Below are 17,932 nucleotides of genomic sequence, written 5' to 3' on the forward strand. Positions count from 1 at the left end.
TAGTGGCCTCCCTCTGGCCAGGGGCAGGTTTGTCCACTTAGCACCTAAATTGTCCTGCTCTAAATCCAGAATAGGCTCAAGTTAGCTGATGGTTGAGAGCTAAAGTTCGGACCAAATGTCAGCCAGCACAGGGCTGGGTCAAAGTACTGGGGGCCTACGGGGGGCCTACTAGGGGCCTGGGGTGAGAGAAGGACAGGAGCAGGAGAGCTCCCAGCCCCGAATCGCCACCTGACCAACTCCCTTTCATCTGTATCCTTGCCTTCCTCATAATGTGTCTCCTGATTAAAGAGTTTCTCAGCTAAAATATATTTGAAAAGCCCTGACCTTGGCCATTCAGAACTGTGCATCCAAGGCAAGGGGTTCCAGAAAAAAGAGGGCTGAGAGAGGGGGGAAAGGGACCCAACATATGCTGATACCTGCTCCATGCTGGGCACTGTCCTGGGCACTTCCCCTCACAACCTGTGGTTTGGGTAAGAGCATCCGCGCTCTATATACCAGATAAATGAAGTTCCAGGAGGTTAAGAGACTTGCCCTGGGTATTCAACTAATAAGGGATTGGGCTAGAATTTGGTCCCAGATCAGCTGACCCTAAAACCACATCTCCCAAAACCCTGCTGCCTGTCCCAGGCACCGCTCCTCACCACCTAGATAAACTAACAGGGCTGGGAGGAAGAAAGGGGAGTAGAAGCTGGAGTGTGGGAAGGTAGACAGCTTGACCTCCTGACCCGCTCAGCTCCTCAACACCCTCAATTCAGTATCTAGAGCATCAAAGTGAAAGTTCAGGGAACATTTGCCAGTTGTGAGAATTCCTGAGAGAGGCTCCCTTTCCCTGGCAGACTGGAGGAAAAGCAATGGCTTCATTTAACCAGACAAGATCCAGGCAGGGGGAGAATGAGGGTATCTCTGATATCATCTTTAGGACAGGGTGGTGGCAAAGGCTTAGGGACCTGGGTTCAAATCCACACTCTACCACTTGCAAACTCTGTGACTCAGGACAAGTTACTTAACTTCTCTGAGCTTTGCTTTCCTCTTCTATAAAATGTAGATAATTGTTCCCTATTTCTTTGGGCTGTTGTGAGGGTTCAGAAGATGAGGTATGTAAAGTACTTAGCAGTACCTGGGCATAGAGTAAGCTCCCAATAAATGGCTATATCTGTTCTGGTGAGCTTTTTGCTGCCCTGCTAGACAAAGTCCATCTCCAAGAAGGGCCATTGATCTGGTGCTTAAGGTAGGCAGACTACCTCTGCAGCTCCCTGATTTGGGAGGCAGCCCAGAAAGGCCCCCAGGCTTGGTTTTTGCAGAGGGCAGCGGAAAAATTGGAGCTGAAGCCAGCAAAACAAGAATCCCAGCAGCAGATCTGAGTCAGCTCCTCCTGGGTCTGGGGGTTCAGGAGTCTTCCTCAAGGTCACACAGCCTCCCAGTCACCCTGTCTTCCATATGACTGCCTTTTGGCCTGAGCCCTCTGAGGGCCCTGGGTACCTGTGTGTATGGAATACCAGCTGGGAAAGAAGGGTGCTCCAGTGAGCAGAGGAAGCTGGGTCTCAGCCACGCGGAAATTAAAACCAGCTTGCCCGGCGCTGAGTTACCATGTCGCCTGAAATCAGATTGATTTCTTGGGCTTGTTGTGACGGCAGTGTTGCAATTGATTCGTCTGGATGGCAGGGAGTTTATCTATTTGGAGCTGTCTGTCATTGATCTGAATAAGCTTCTAAAATAACCCAAATACCTGGTGAGGGCGAGGTCACCACCAACCCTGGCTCAATATTAATTATAATAATGAACAGGCATGATGAGGGTTCATCCATTGCCTGCCCTGCAGAGCTGGCCCCTGTGAGGTTTGGTGTTTAATATTCATTGGGGGTCAACCGGTGCAAAGAGCTGGTGGACACTCATAAACTGAGGGAAATTTGCATGGGTAGGAATGCCGTTTTCTGCTCCATGGGCCAGAGAAGAAACTGGTGCTGCTGAAACAGGAAAGGTTTGGGTTAGACCGCAAGAAGGACTTCCTAATGACTGAAAGCAGATGGATACAGCATCTCATTCACTTATTAGACTGGACAAGTATTTCTCTCTAAGTCTGTTTCCTCCTCTGTAAAGTAAGGCTTGTAATACTCCTCACAACTGCTGCTACTGCTGCTCCTGGCCAAACAAGACAAAACAAGACTGGAGGCCTCTTCTGGGCTGTCTTCTGGTTCAGGGAGAAGCAGAGGGTCCTACTTTGGGTAACAAAGCACCTGCCCTTCTCAGCTTTGGCACCAAGAGAGCAATCAATGGAGCTATTATTATAACAATTATTGATTCAATGAATATTTATTGAGTGCCTGCTACATGCTTGGCCCTGAGGAAAAATTAGTGGACAAGCCATGATCCCTTGCCTTTGAGGAAAAGAAATCTGGGTTTCTACGGGAGCCGGAGCATCCCCCTTGCTGGGGGTTCTCAGGAATAAGAGAGAACTATATCTCTGGGAGACAGCTTGGAAGTTGCTCGTGGAGGCAGGCAGAGGACATGAGGACCTCATAAGGTGGCTGCAGGTCCCAAGCAGCTTTACTCAGCAGCATATAACTGGACAGCACATCAGCCAACAAGAACCCCTCCAGAATAATCCACTTCCAGGAAGAAGAGGATCCTGCCCTCAAAGGATCTAGCAGAAACATGATCAGACTTGGGGTTCAGGTCTACAAGAAGCAAACAATAACTAGCTGACTCCCAATGTCCCTAAAGACACCAGCTGAAACTGCAGCAAAAATAAAAAAACATGGAAGTTAAACCAACATAAGGACGTCCTGGCTGAGGTTAGGGAAGCAGTATAGGAGACTATGGATGGAGAGACTTTGGTGCCTGGAAACCTGGTCTGCTGCCTTTCTTGAAACATTCCTTTCTCTGTTCCTACAGCGCTCTCCTCTCTCCTCCAGCTCAGTGGCTGGTGGAGACCCCTCGGCCAGCCTTCAGAGAAACATCAGAAGAAAGCTAATAGCGAAACGCTCTGGCGGATCTAATTGATTTTTTTCCTGTTGGTTCCCTAATATAGGCAACACTGTTCCTGCCGCTTTTCTGGGCTGGAGATTATGTCATAAATAAAGAGATTTGCTCCCTATTTCCATGTGCTTATCTTTAATAAGTTAAGAACTCAACAAGCTTTAGGAGGACTTGAAATAAGCAAGGGATCCAGTGGTGGCTTTGGCTGTGATGGTGGCAGTCGCAGCAGCAGCAGCAACTTTATTTCAGCAGAGAGGGAGGCAGATGGCTGAGGCGGTTTCAGGAGAATTTGCATTCTTCGGGCTGCATTGGGCCCAGGCTCAGCTGGAAGAAAAGAGGGGCAGGAGGGAGAACTGGTAGAGGAACTGGTGGTGGCAGATGTGGCAAAATGGATGGACAGGGTCCATGTGGCTGGGGGTGATGTGAGAGTTAAGGGGACAGGTTCTAGAGCCAGGTAGCCTAGGTTCAAATTCCAGCCCCATCATTGCTTACTAGTTGTGTGACCTTGGGCAAGTTACTTAGACTCTCTGTTTCCTCATTTTAAAACAGATAATACTATCTACTTCACAGGTTGTTCTGAGGATCAACGACATGCAAAATGCTTAGAACAGAGCCTGGCATGGGGTATGTGCAGAATACATGCTAGTCAGTTTGATTATTAAGATCTCATCTAATTTGGTTCCCTTTACCTGCTGCTAAGCTTCTGCCATATGATAGATGTTAACGGGCTTCACAGATGAGTGAGACACAGCCCAGCCCTGACTTCAAGAAACAGCAATCCAGCTGGGGACCCAGCTCCTGGGACTGGTGCGAGCAGGGCAGCACTCCTGGTGTCCACACTAAGGGAATCTGGAGAGGGAGGGGTGACCCCGTCCTGGGGGTGCTGCCATCTTATGCCCGTCTTGAGACTCACCCACTTTCCAGTTCTGGACATCCCACAGATTAACTCGCATTTCCTTAAAACTGACAGTGGACAGAAACTATGGCATGTGCAGAAACTGCCCTACTCAAGACCAAGCATAATTGCCACAGTCCCCCGTGCACTTAACGTGTACCAGGCTGTGCTCTCTACCTGCCACATTTAGTCCTCAGCAACCCTATAAGGAGAATCACTATCTCTCATTTTACTGTTAAGAAAACTGAGGCACAAAGAGGTATAGCTGGGGTACTGTCATGGCGGGCGTGCTGAAGAAGACCACTGGCCTTGTGGGAGTGGCTGTATGTGAGAGTCCACAGGAGAGGCTAAGAATGTTATACACACAGATTCTTGATGCTCTCGAGCAAATCCTTTAAAATGCCACATGTAGAGCGTATACAGAACATATTACAAGTGAGAAACTGGATGTGGTTAAAACAGAACCAGATGTTAAAAAATTAGAAGACCAACTTCGGGGTGGCCAAATAGATGAGGTTATTCTCCAGGCTGAAAATGAACTACGTCTGGCAAGAAAATTGATACAATGGAAACCATGGGAGCCTTTAGTGGAAGAGCCTCCAGTCAACCAATGGAAATGGCCAATGTAATCATCATTAAATGACCCTGTGTTGACAGGAGGGGGAAAAAAAAGAAGCATAGCTGGTAAAGACCAGGATTTGAATCCAGGTCCACTGATTTCCCTGGCTCTAAACATTACCCTCTATTCCTCACGCAGCACTTACAGTCACAAGCATTAACAAAGCACATATAATATGCAAAACCCTAGGCTAAGGACTGAGGGGATAGAACAATGAATATAACAAGCATTTATTGAGCACCGATTACATGCCAAGACCTTCTACAGGTTATCTCACTGAATACTTCTCTGACAGGCAAGTAGCACCATTTTCCTTTCACAGGTAAAAAAGTGAAGGCCCAGAGAGCCTCAGAAATTTGCCCAAGGCAAGCATAATGCTGGGATAATTTGAACCCAGGCCTTACATCAAAGCTTGGGCATTGTCCAGGATGTCCCTCAGCCTCTTGATGAGCTGTCTCCATTTCCACAGGCCTTGCTCTTGCAAACCACCAGTATGGGCCTCAGAGGAGCCCGCAGGCCCACCCAGCCCTCGCTGAGAGTACCCTGCACGTGCTAAGCTCCGCCCTTGTCCACTCACAGCAACTTCCTCTGCTTAGTCACAGAAGACACAGGCAGACCCAACAGCATTAAGCCAATCTGTTGCGTATCCTGTAAGTCATGAAACAGGGCTCCTTAGCATATTCACACCCTCAGTCCCTCCCTGATGGGGAATTCAAGGCTCAAACCTGGGCCAGGTCTCGGCCAGCCCCTCCCAGCCAGTGGGGCTGAGACCAGAACCATGCTCCTACCCCCCATTGCCAGGGGTACATGGCACCAAGTCAGTGATGCCAGGATGCTGCTCAGCAGGTGCCATCAATCTCCACAGCCCATCTGAGTCAGATTATGTGAAGCTCTTCCTTCATGGGCTCTTAGAGGGGCTCAGTGTCAGTGGAGAAGCTTTTCAGTGAGGGAGAAGACAAAAACGCTGTTTTACCCCTCTCTGAAAATGGGCTAACAATGGAATCGTCCTTGCTCCCACAGGTCTTGGGTGGCCTTCCCCATTCCCAGCAGGAGATGGGTTCCCTCTCAGGACCCCATTTTGCATTCTCCCTCTCTCCTCCAGGTCATTATCTGGCCCCGTGGAGTCTGTTGCTTTAAGGATGGGTGACCTCACAATTGGTTGTCATAGAGACCTTTGTGATGTCACAAGCAGAGGACAACTAGCTCAAGGAGGAGTGGAGGGTGGGAATGCATGGCTAGAATTGAGGGGCATTAGAGATTTCTGTTCTATTTTCATGCTCAGAAAAGGAAATGTCTGGAGCTGGATTTTGATATCTGAGGGAGACCTGACCAAGTTTCCCTGTGTTCTCCTAGACTGAGATGCCTCTGAGATCCCAAAAAAGGATCAATGAAAAGGCACAGCAGAAACATTTCCTACTTTAGGGCTGTAAGAAGTGGGCTACTTTTGTAACACAAAGGAATGAGATTAGATGGCAGGAGGAACGTGTGCCTGGAAGATCCGCCTGGAAAGGATGATGTTTTCTTGCCTTAGAAAGTTTGAACCATGTTGAGACAGCCTCTAGGGCTTTCATCGCCCTGTTTAAGCACCTTGTTGAGATAGACATGCTTCATTACTCTATCTCCCCTCCCCATCCGGGAGCTCCTTCAGGGCTCTGCCTCTCCAAACCCCAACTGAGATCCTAGCACACACCACGTGCTCCATAAATGTTCCCTCATTCAGTAAATAAATGAAATGGTGATGAATGAACTGGGCAGGTGGTTGGGTGAAGGATGAGTGAGTGCATGGACAGATGAATGGATGGAGGGATGGGCAGGGGGGGAGCCTAGCGATCACGTACAGACCCCCTAAGCTTTGGAGCTGTGCACCTGCCTACCTCTCTCGCTGCATCCCACTCCACACTTCTTGTTCTCTGTGATCCAGCTCCACTACCCATCTCTTAGTCCTGCCTACCACAAGACTTTGCACATGCTGTTCCCTCTACATGGAATGCACTTCCCTTCCCTCTTTCATCACATAACTCATGCTCATTCTTTGACCGCACAATCACTGCGTCTGCCAGGAAGCCCTCCCTGACTAGGTCCAATCCCTAGTGCAGGCCTCCACAGCACTTTGAATCTCTCCTGAGCACCAGCTGTATTGCAGTTTTGCATTCAGTCAGGTGGCTCTGGGTAAAGTCTCCCATTCTAGACTGTGAGCTCTGAACACGCAGGGGCAGTGTCTATTTTCACTCACCTTTGTGTCTCCAGCACTTAGCACAATGAATACTTGATAAATATTTGTCTAATGAATGAGTTAATAAGTAACCAGCCCTGCCCTGCCTGTTCCAAGCGGCCCACCCTCCATGGGCTGCACCAAAGGAAAGCATCTAGGCATAGGCCTCCTAGAGGTGAACCCAGGGCAGAAGCAGGAGGTCCAAGAAAACTGAGATCCCTCCCACACTGGCTCCTGCAAAGAGCCAGTGGGCACCTATGCCTTTCTGCTCTGCTTTGGAGATATATATATATATATATATATATATATATATATATTTTTTTTTTTTTTTTTTTTTTTTTTTTATTGGGGAAGGGAAACAGTGTGTATTTCTAGGACTTTATTGGGGAACAGTGTGTTCTTCCCAGGACCCATCAACTCCAAGTCAAGTTGTCCTTCAATCTTAGTTGTGGAGGGCATAGCTCACTGGCCCATGTGGGAATCAGACCAGCAACCTTGTTGCTCAGAGCTCGTGTTCTAACCACCTGAGCCATCCAGCCACCCCGGTAGTATATCTTGATTTCACCACTAACTAGCTACAAATCACTTAGCCTCCCAGAGCCTCAGTTTCCTCATCTGTACAATGGGGACAATAACAGTACCTACCACATAGGATTGTTGTGAGGATATAGTTAAATCCTCCAGCTCAGTGCCCAGTAACAGTAAATAATAAATGGTGGTAGTATCCTTATTTTTAGAGATCAAGAACAGCCCACTGGATTCAGGGGCTAACTTCTAAAAAAATGGAACATACTAAATTTTTATGAGTCTGCTTTAAATGTATGTGGCAGTCTTTTAAAAGAGGAAATACTTAACGCCTTTCTGTAAAATATGAACCAGCTACGAGTCCATCTTTTATGTAATTCCAAAGCTTCATGCCTGGGTTTGCTCGAAGGGGAAAATCCAATTATCCTGTCACATTATTCAAAGCAACGCCCTAATTTTGTCTCGGGCATAAAAAGGGGAGGAGCCTTCTTCTGCCCCAGTCACAGCCTGACTCAGGTGAGTACTGTCAGGGACAGGGGCACCAGGTCAACCTGGCTAGGATATTTGTTCATGCCTTCCCCATTCTGCCCTAGTTCCCAAAGGTGGGGGGCAGGTTCTGTAAGGTGGAGATGCACTTCATGACCAAAGGAGACCAGCTTTTGTTTATTGGCACCTTCTTCTTGCTTGTCCTGTGCATAAATATTCTCATATCTATTGGCCAAGATTCCAGGTCAGGCCACTCAGGCATCCCAGTGGGGCATCCCAGCTGGCTCCACATAGGAAAGAACTAAGATGCCTTTGAGCCAGCCTGGCAAGCTTTGCTCCTCCACCCCCACCCCCAGCTCACTTAGTCCCCTAAAGCCCACCTGCCAGGGGCAACCCATAGGGCATACCTTGAGTCTCCTCCCCCTTTCTCAGGAGCTCACCCCACCTGGTGACCCACTCCCTCATCATATGGGGACACAGGTCCCCAGCCCCAGAACCACACTACCATAAATCCCATGCCTCTGGACAGATGTAGTTTATGTAAGTTGAAGCACTGGAAATATGGAGTTGAGATAGTTTTATTTCGAGAACCCTCTATATTTCTCTGGGATTATCACCTGTCTTTGTTCCCTCCCTCTCTGGGTTATTATCTTTGGGCCCTTTCCAAACCAAGCCCCCTGATTGCTTAGGGAAAAGGCTGCTAGCACACTCCCGTGGTTTCTTTGGATCTGGTGAGAGCCACCGACCCATGGGGGGGGGGTCCTTTCTTCTTCCTCCTGTATAACTCTGTAGGTGGCTCCACTGCCCAGGAAGCCTTGGCTTTTAGGAGCTGGTTTCACCAAGAGACTCTCTAAGTGCCAGGGAACACTGAGGTGGTAGCAGAACTGGAGGTCTCATGCCCCCCAAGTTAGAGAGGGCTATACTCAGGGTGAGTCTCGGGGTACAGAGGGGAGGGAGAAGGCCAGCTGTTCTCTTTTCTACATTGTGCCAACCTAGCCTGACACCAAATTAATAGCATTCAAATGAGATGCAAAGCATTATGCAAATCTAGAGGATAAAGGCTGCTCTCTCCCGGGTCTTTGGGCTGTTGGAAGGCCAGTACCTTGAACCCTTTCCCAAAGGACCCTACTGGCTCCCTTCAACCTCGGCCCTCATCCCTTCAGCACCAGCTGGGGTGAAGAGACTGGTGTGACCCCCTCAAGGTCCTCTGATCCAAGAGCCCACTCTGGCCTCACCTCCCAGGCACTCCTCAGGTCCTCTTATATTCTGAAATGACACAGAGGCAGCCAGAGAAGGTGGCATGACCTCCCTCTGGATGCCAGTATTCCAGTTCCCCATGCATTAGCAGTATATGCAAAGTAGATGCAGGGGAGGTTTTGCATCTATTTAACTGTCCATTAAAATGGCCCCACTCCCATCACCTCTGCACAGGCCCAGGCTTCTAAACTGTCAACCCCTGCTGTCTTATAAGTACCATGTGGTTCCTGCGCCTGGTAATTGCTGTGGTGTTTGTTGAGCTGTATTTGCATTTGATTGTCATTTAACTTTCATCTTTCTCCTTCAATCAAACTGGGGATTGGGCTTCTACAATTGATTATTTGTTTTATTCTCAGCCCCTTGGTGGGTTTTCAAAGAGTTATTACTGCCACAAACTTGAACCCTGGGACTTCCCCTGTCACATGGAGGGGGAAAGCCTCCTCCCATCATCCCAGGGCTCCGACATGAAGATAATCTAGCCAACATCGGGGATCTTAAGTCCTATCCCCAGTCTCCCTATTCCACCACCTGCCTCATTTCTGCCCAGCTGGTGGCATTAAATATTTATGGAGCTGTGGAGGATCAAAGACCTTGAGTGGGGGTGGTGGGCAGGCTGGAGGCCTTGGGTTGGAGATGGAAAGCAGCTTACATCAAACCACTTTCTGCTGCTGTCTCCATCCTCCCTGGTCTCTACTACAGTTGATCTGTAGAAGAGGGAGCAAAATGCTCAGGAGCCAGGAATCCCCATTTACCAGGACAGGGCCCTCCTTCTGTCCCTAAATTCAAAGGCTTGACTTTGGGTACTCCAGGAAGCCCTGGCTGGAGCCTTAGCATCCCAGACTCTTACAGATGCTTCAGGGTCTGGGAGCCCCCTCTGAGGTGAGCAGGTAGCTCTGTGCCCCTGGGGTCTCTAGAGTGAGGTGGCAGCCCCTGCCCTTGCTTCCCCGAAACTCTAAAATCCTCCCCGCCACCCCCGTCTCCACAGAAGATGTAGCTCTAGTTTGGAATCTTTGCAAAGACTAATTTTCTTCTCCTCTCTCTCAGAAAGCAAATGTCATCCAGACAGAGACTTTAAAATAAGTTACCAACGTGCCTGTGATCCCACAAATTGATGGGCTGTTTGGAAGTGGGAAAATGAGGCAGGTTTCTCCAGGGATGTGAGCTGGATGCCTGGCACTCTCTGGCCAGAGCCTGTGAGGGTCCCTGGAACTGGAGAACCCTTCTTCCCTCTCTCTGGCTTTCAGTCCTAACACAGCCATTATAACTCAGACCCCACTTTCTGAGTCAGCAGTGAACCCCTCCGTTCCTGTCACTTGATTATTTGTTTTACTGCTTGAAAACCCTCCTTAATAGTTCCAGACTCCCTTGTTTTGGTGCAAATATCTTTGTGATGGGATAACCCTTTCACTGTAGTCACCAAGGATGTCCTGTGGCTCAGAGGCCCACAAAACCTGACCCCACCCAGCCTACTCCTTCCCCCTTCATCCCTGCAGGGACTCCCTCCTCCACTAAAACTGGTCTTCTCTTTGATCCCAGACTAGTTTGCATTTTCCACCACTTTGCCTTTGCATAAGCCACTCCCTCAACTTTGGATGTCTTCCCTCTTCCTCTCCACTGACTTAAACCTGAAACATATTTAAGACTTAATTTCAATGCACCTGCCTGCTGTGTAAAGCTTTCAGTGATCAATCCTCAGCCCCCAAAAGAAGCAATTGTCTCCTTCTCCATTATCTCACAATAGTCATTTGACACCAATAAACAGCCATGGGCTTTAGACGCTCCCTCCCCCACCCCACACCATCATTTATTCACAAATATTTATTAAGCATCTACCTTGTGCCAAGGAGTGGGGTAGGTTGGACGTAAAGGAGACAGACATGCTCTGTGCCTTCACAGTGTTGACAACTAGTAAAGAAGACAGAAAATTAAGCAAGCAATTGCATAGACAAGGGAAACCAGGGTCCTCTGGGGGCAAAGAGCCAGGTGGGAGACAAAAAAAAAGTGGGAGAAATGAGACAAGTGAAGGGAACCTTGCAGGTTTCCCCAGGCTGCCACTTTCAAATGTGTATGTAACTTGAGTATACAATGAGCCCGCAGCATACAGCTGAATGTCCCCTCCGACATGTTATTGTCCTCAATTTGTAGGTGATGCTAAGGTCTGGGCAGAATGGACCCTTTGGAGGGCATGAGACATGGTGCTTGACAGAAACTCTACTGCTTCCCAGTTGGCCCACGCTCTGCCTCAACCTAACTGGGAACCCACTGCTTGGAGACTACATTGACCATTTTTAAAAGCGAAGGACGGGGCCGGCCCGGTGGCTCAGGCGGTTAGAGCTCCGTGCTCCTAACTCCGAAGGCTGCCGGTTCGATTCCCACATGGGCCAGTGGGCTCTCAACCACAAGGTTGCCGGTTCAATTCCTCGAGTCCCGCAGGGGATGGTGGGCTCTGCCCCCTGCAGCTAAGATTGAACACGGCACCTTGAGCTGAGCTGCCTCCCGGATGGCTCAGTTGTTGGTTGGAGCATGGGCTCTCAACCACAAGGTTGCCAGTTCAATTCCTCGAGTCCCGCAAGGGATGGTGGGCTCTGCCCCCTGCAACTAAAATTGAACACGGCACCTTGAGCTGAGCTGCCGCTGAGCTCCCGGATGGCTCAGTTGGTTGGAGTGCGTCCTCTCAACCACAAGGTTGCCGGTTCGACTCCCGCAAGGGATGGTGGGCTGTGCCCCCTGCAACTAGCAACGGCAACTGGACCTGGAGCTGAGCTGCGCCCTCCACAACTGGGACTGAAAGAACAACAACTTGAAGCTGAACAGAACCCTCCACAACTAAGATTGAAAGGACAACAATTTGACCATTGTTCCCCAATAAAGTCCTGTTCCCCTTCCCCAATAAAAATCTTTAAAAAAAAAAAAAAAAAAAAAGCGAAGGACAGCCCAGGTGCATATTCTTCCCATCATACAGTACACCCTCTGAGGTCAGGACAGAGTGCTGCATTCTGGGACTTGTAGTCTCCATTGGACCCCTTCTCAATGCCTAGATTTGTTGGGGCAATAGGGAGGGTGGTATAGCACGTTCTTGAGTGGCTCCTCTCACCCTCCTTCTTGTGAGCCCACCAAGGAGCCCAGCTGCCAGGAGACAAGCCTACCACCAGCCTCCAAATCCCCATGAATCATCCTGGCATACAAAGTTCATCCGTGGGTCATGACTCACCTTCCTCTGCCTAAGCTTGTTAGTCTAGAGAGGTCCAGTAATCAAGGAGCTCAGGAATACCTTCAAAGAAAAAAGGATGAATCTCATGCCATTTACCAATATTTCCCCAACATTCCTCTTAGTCACGGAATCTTCCACCTCTCTCCTCTGTTCGCAACTCTTTCTCCCTCCCCTCTGCACCTTCTTTCCTGGCTTCCTCTCCTCACCACGGATCTTTGTGTCAACTCCCCCCTCTTCTGCCATCCTTCTGCTACTGCCCTCTTTTTTCTCAGCTTCTTGAAATGACTGTGAAGAAATTCTCTCCCAGTGACTCCCTCAGATAATTCCACGCCACCTGCCTGATGCCTGGGATTCTTTACAGCAGTAGAGGCACAAGAAGAGAATCTGATGAGCAGAACTGGAAGACCGTGAAGGTGGCAAGGACCGGAAGGCTCTCCGAGGAATGACACTTAAGAGCAGAAGTCTTGCCACCTGCTTCCAGGATGAGGTTAGGAAGGGCACTGACAATGACTGGGGTCTGAAAACTTTGGGGAGGAGTCAAGTACATGTGAAAAGAACTAAACAGAAAGCTGTCCTTCTCCCTAGGGGTCACAGGGAGTTCAACCCTCCTTTTCCTCTACAGGAAATGATAACATCAGTCACAAGGTCATGTTATATTGTATCCACTGAAGCTCAAGTGAGTCCATACATGGAGCCAGAAACATAAGCCTCTGGGATGGCATAGCTGTGATTGCCCTCTTTGCTGCCCCTTAGCTCAAGCAGAGCCCTGAAAGCTTATGTTCCCATGCCCTTGAATGGTACAACCTCCTTGGCTACTCCTCTGGGATTCCTTCAACATCCATCTAAAATAGCCTTAGGGAAATGTCCCACCCCACCCCATGCCTGTCCCATTTTCTCCATCAGTTCCAGGAACCTGGGCAGGGATAGGTAGAAAGGGTCTGTTCTCACTGGCTGGCACTGTGGCTTCTCAGGTCCTGTAGGAGAGGCAAGGCAGGGTCCTGGAGATCCAGGGCTGCGTGGGGACTCAGGATATTACCTTCAGCTGTCCACAGCTTGGCCCACGTTGCCTTCTGCCAAGTGAAGAATGTCTTTCCAGGACACAAGTACCACTGGCTTTTAACTATAATATCCTGATAATTAAGCTTTTCTGTGAGCACAGTTTGATGCTGATGCAGCTGCCTGGAGCCCTGGCATTTATTGAGCGCAAAGTAATAATTTATTGTCCTTTGTACGCTCAAAAGCCATCTTCATTATCGGCCCAGGACGGAGCTGCCACAAGGGCACGCGGGCCTCACCAGCTGCCTCACTCGCGGACGTCTTCCCAGGTCACCCTTGGTGCCCTCAGGTACCAGGATGGGGTGGAGAGAGGTGGGGAGGAGTTTGCTGTCTCATGGAGAGTCAGGTTAGAACCCCACCTCCTTGGCAGGCTGCTAATGGGGAAGAGGGTGACAGGCTTGGCTGGGCGTGGGCAGGGCGGAAGGGTGGGGGCCGTGTGCCCACATTACCAGGGCAGTGCTTCCCCTGAGCTGGCGGCGGCGCGGGAGCCTATGATCCGGCCGCTGGGTCTTCTGCGCCTTTGCTTGAGACTTTACGGTAAGCCGCTCCTCCCGCGCCCCCGCCCCCAGCCCCGCGCGGCGATCCCGGGCGCCGACGCCAGGCGCTGGCCGTGGTGCTGATTCTGTCAGGCGCTGGCGGCAACGGCGGCGGCGGCGGCGGCCGCGCTCCCTTGCCCCAGCCGGACCCTGCTCTTTTCCCCACGCCTCGCTAAGCCCCCCAGCCTCCCGCCGCGGCCCCGACCCGGGGCGCGGCTGCAACCAACACCATGCGTCCGGCAGTCCTGCTGCTCCTGCCCTCACTGCTGGCACTCCTGGCTCACGGTAAGGGACCCCGGCGTCCGGCGGTAGGACGGGGGCGAGGGCGGGGTCCCGGGAATGGAAAGGGAGCATCGTCCTGGCGCCCAGCTCCGCGTATCTAGCTGCCCAGCCCAGGCACCGCGCTCCGCCGGCTGCGCTGCCCCCGCGCCGGCTGAGCCGGGCGGGGCGCGGGCTCCGCGGGCGGGAAGCTGCCGAGGCTCCCGCCATTCGCGCCCGGCCAAGACCTCGCCTTTAATCATCTTTCCGGATCTAATGGGATTTCTCTGCTGCAATTCATCATGCCACCCCCTCCCCGCACACACTCTCGCGCTCACCCGCGCGCTACCTCGCCACACTCCAGGAGCCTTAGGAGCGCCGGGGCGCGTGCTGGGGGAGAGGCCACAGGGCGGTGAGCCTGGACCGTCCTGCTGGCGGCCAGCGGTCCCACCTTCCCTGCAGCCTGCCAAACTTCTCTTGACTTTGTCTCCCGTTCCGGGGCCTCTCTCGTCCTCACCGCGGAGGCACGGGGCCGATGGCGGCTGGCCATGGAGTTGGGACGTCGCTCACCTTCCTCCGTCTTGCCGCTGCCACGCGGGAGTCAGAACCTAGAGTACAATTCCGGGGGGAATGTCGGAGGGTCTGGGGTCCGGCATTCGGCTTCTGCCTCTGTCCGTGGCTGCAGCAGTTGAGGTCCTGGAATAAAGATTTTGTCCTCCCAGAAGTCCTTTCCTTACACACACACACACACACACACACACACACACACACACACACACAGCACACGCCCAGAGCTCTTCCTTCCTCCAGGCCAGCCGTCCTGCTCGGCTCCCTCCCACCCTACAGCCGCAGACTCGTCGCGGGAAGACCTACACCTCACCCTGGGGTCCCGCCCCTGCTTGCAGTCCGATCTCCAACTTCATCCGTCCCGGGTCGAGGGAAGCTTGGCCATGGAGTTGGCAGCAAGTGTTGGGGAGAGCATGGGGATTCTGTGCCTTTGGGAAGAAAGGTTTTAGAGTCTCCAAGGGACCTGCTGCCTCTGCTCAAACAAGCACTTATCAAAGCTACCCTACACCCAGGTCCTTCTTTCACTGCAGCCACTTGGCTGGTGGGGTATGCGGGACCTTGCTTGACGTTGGGACCCGCAGCCCCTCAAAGTATGGTTTGTAGCGCCTGATGGGGAGGGGGGAGATTGTAGAAGCTTCTAAACCTCTTTGCTCAATCTTTCCAAGCCGCGATAGGGGTTAGGGCAGGGGGGCCAGGGCCAGCCTGGGCCCCCGGATGGCAGTTTTCTTCGCTCTGCATCCCCAGGGACACAGAAGCCCCACTCTGATCCTCTGGCCCCTGTCAAATTCGGCTGGGTGTCCTCACCCCACCCCTTGGCTGCCCTCACAGGGTCCTTACTTGGTGCTTGGAACTCAGAACCGTGTGCTCACATGGAGGGGGGGAGAGGGGAGCCCCGTAAACTCCACCCTGCCCAAGGTGGGGAGTGGAGGACAAGAAGCCAGCATCCTTGCTCAGCCATCTGAAGATGTCCCTGGGAGTTCGGGACTTTTCTTGGGGTCTCGCCATGACCTTGTGCTGGACAGCTCCTCTGGAGCCCTGGCAGGGCCTGTGTGTGCCCCCTGAGATGTAGTCTGAAGCCTTTTGTGTGGGTCTGAGTGTGAATACTCAGAGCCCAGCCTGTCTGGAGTAGCAGGTCCAAGCATGTCTGTGCTTCAGGAGGTCTGGCTCTTAGGTGAGGGCTCAGCAGTGAGCGGGTGTGAAGAGTGTGTAAGTCTGCTAGTGTGCAGTGCAGCCTCTGCCAGAGAGCTCCCTGCAGGGCCGGGGTGAGACTGCAGGTCTCCAGGAGGATGGCAGGTGTGGCCTATGTGGCTGGGAGTCCAGGGAACCCTGCTTGGGTGAGGGTATGAGTGTCCACTCTGTTGCTGAGGGTCTGTGTGTCCCCAGCCAGTGTCCCTCCCTGATCCACCTCAACCTCTCCAAGGCCCATGGGGCCACCTGAGCAAGAGATATGTGAGGTAGGGGTCCGTCTGCTGGGGAAAATCTTTATTTTCACTCCTTAAAAAAGAAGAAGCAGACCTGCAGTGACAGGCCTGAGGAGAGAGGGTTTGGACCTGGGCTGGCCCTGGGGCACTCCTCCCTCCCAGCGGGGCTGCGAGGTCCCAATCATTGGGCTACTGAGTCATCTCATTGGGAGGCAATGCATTCGGCCATCTCACGACTCCTGGGGGCTTCAGCGAAGAGAAGGAAGGCCTGGAGCAGTAAAGGCCTTGGGCTGTGAGGCTTTGCAGACCAGGCAGTGCATTTTTCAGACCTCGTAGCCTCCAAAGAGACAGGGTCTTCAGAGCTTTGCACACACATAGACCAAGGGATGCAGGCCATAGGATGCAGCCACAAGCAGGAGGTAGAGGCCAAAGGGGCAGGGAGAGATCACACTGAGCCTGGCACAACCCTATAGGCTCAGTCCCCTACTTCCCCTCAAGCTGCCGGGTGGATTTCTCCCAGGCATGAGGGGTGCCATGGGTCTCCGGTCACATTCCCAACCTGTGGGCAGTGCCCAGATGATCCTGCCGTAAGTGTGGAGGAAAACGGTGTGCCGGGGCCTGCTGTGTCAGTTTAATGATTTTTAATGTGCAATTACCTTTAGTCATTCTCTTAATTTCTAAATATCAATAAAGTTAATTAAACTCTGCATGTGTAAATGTGGCCTGGGGAGATAGTGAAAGTGGAAGTGGCAGAGACTGGAGTTCCGTTGGGTCTTCAGAGGCAGAGAGTCCCTTCGTGGCTGTGTGACCTTAAACCTAATACTGTTCCTCTCTGAAGTCTGAGTGTGTGTGAAAAGAGGGAGGGAGGGGACGGCAAGTAGGGGTTGCTCACTCTGCCAAGAACTGGGGGTTGGTGTCTGGAATACAAGGCCCAGAGGAGTAAGGAAAGGAGGAGGAAGGCTTGGCCTCCAGGAACCCCAGTGCCACAAGGGTTAACAAACCAGGGCTGCCTCAACCTAAATTGCTGCTTCCTAAAGACTCTGTGCTAGGTGCAGTGTTCTGACAGTACATTCCTGAGTCGGGGGCTGCAGCCAAAGCTGACACCAAGCCTTGCTCCCTGTCCCCCAGCCTGGCACTTTGGGGTCAGGAAGTGGGTGCTGGGGACACGGCCCTATGGGAATCAGTCTAGAGTCCAGTCAGCGCCGCAGAGGTTGACATCGTGGGCAGGAGGCTCCCCTGCACTTCTCAGAAGAATGGAGGACCTAGAAACTGCCTCGGACTAAACGGGAATTATGGGTTGGATTTTTGCCCCTCATAGACCTAACTCATCAGGTCTGGCAGGCCCTGGCGGCTGTCCCAGGCTCCTCAGCAGGGTGGCAGCTTAAAATGCCTTGGGGACACCACGGGGAGCTAATGGGGATCGAGGAGACACAGGGGCTGGGCTTAATTAGGAACTGGGCTTAATTAGAGCTTCCATACCCCTCCCACCATGGCTACCGGAATGGTGGGGGCCATTTCTGAAAGCTTGTTTCCTTAGCTCCTCCCTCACCCAGCCCTAGGTACCAGCGCCAGTCCCCTCCCACCCTTCTTGTTCCCACCTCTCCAAGCCCCTTCAGGCCCCATTTGGCATGTCGGCTCGGCTCAGCTCAGGGATGCTCTGCCCTCACCTAAGCTATCAGAACTGGGTACCCCACCCCCAAAACAAGAAAGGGAGTGTGGAAAAGGGCCCATAGTATGGGTTACTTTAGTGAAGGAAACTCTCAGCCTAGATAGTTAAGATCCCAGGCTCTCTGTGTGGCTGCAGGCATGCCTCTGCCCTCTGAGTCTCTACTTTCTAGAACATTCAATGTCAGGTTGCACCAAGCTGGTGGTTGCCGAGCCTGAGACCACATCAGGGCCAGGGAGAGGAAGAG

General features: G+C 51.9%; 2 protein-coding genes and 1 long non-coding RNA gene across 7 annotated transcripts in view; 2 read left to right on the plus strand and 1 right to left on the minus strand.

Annotated features, from left to right (window-relative positions):
- Positions 1–3,100: 3,100 nt before the first annotated feature.
- Positions 3,101–13,685, minus strand: LOC109451330 (uncharacterized). The gene is made up of 4 exons (XR_002137966.2): positions 13,218–13,685; positions 12,182–12,241; positions 10,804–10,875; positions 3,101–3,300 (listed from the first exon to the last, which is right to left on the minus strand). It is a non-coding gene; the product is annotated as an uncharacterized LOC109451330 (long non-coding RNA).
- Positions 4,150–6,161, plus strand: LOC109451329 (NADH dehydrogenase [ubiquinone] 1 alpha subcomplex subunit 5). The gene is given in 1 exon segment (XM_074320300.1): positions 4,150–6,161. A coding segment is annotated over 1 exon segment (351 nt). The 3' UTR covers positions 4,501–6,161.
- Positions 13,686–13,906: 221 nt separating the features above from the next.
- Positions 13,907–17,932, plus strand: part of SEZ6 (seizure related 6 homolog) — a 42,673-nt gene continuing 38,647 nt past the window's right edge. For all 5 annotated transcript variants that reach the window (XM_019739474.2, XM_019739475.2, XM_074320298.1 and 2 more), the window contains exon 1: positions 13,907–14,058. In XM_019739474.2, the coding sequence (XP_019595033.2) occupies positions 14,004–14,058 (55 nt within the window). In that variant the 5' untranslated portion in view covers positions 13,907–14,003. The remainder of the gene's footprint in view (positions 14,059–17,932) is intronic.

This window comes from Rhinolophus sinicus, linkage group LG15 (genome assembly GCF_036562045.2).
Source record: "Rhinolophus sinicus isolate RSC01 linkage group LG15, ASM3656204v1, whole genome shotgun sequence".
Lineage (NCBI taxonomy): Eukaryota > Metazoa > Chordata > Mammalia > Chiroptera > Rhinolophidae > Rhinolophus > Rhinolophus sinicus.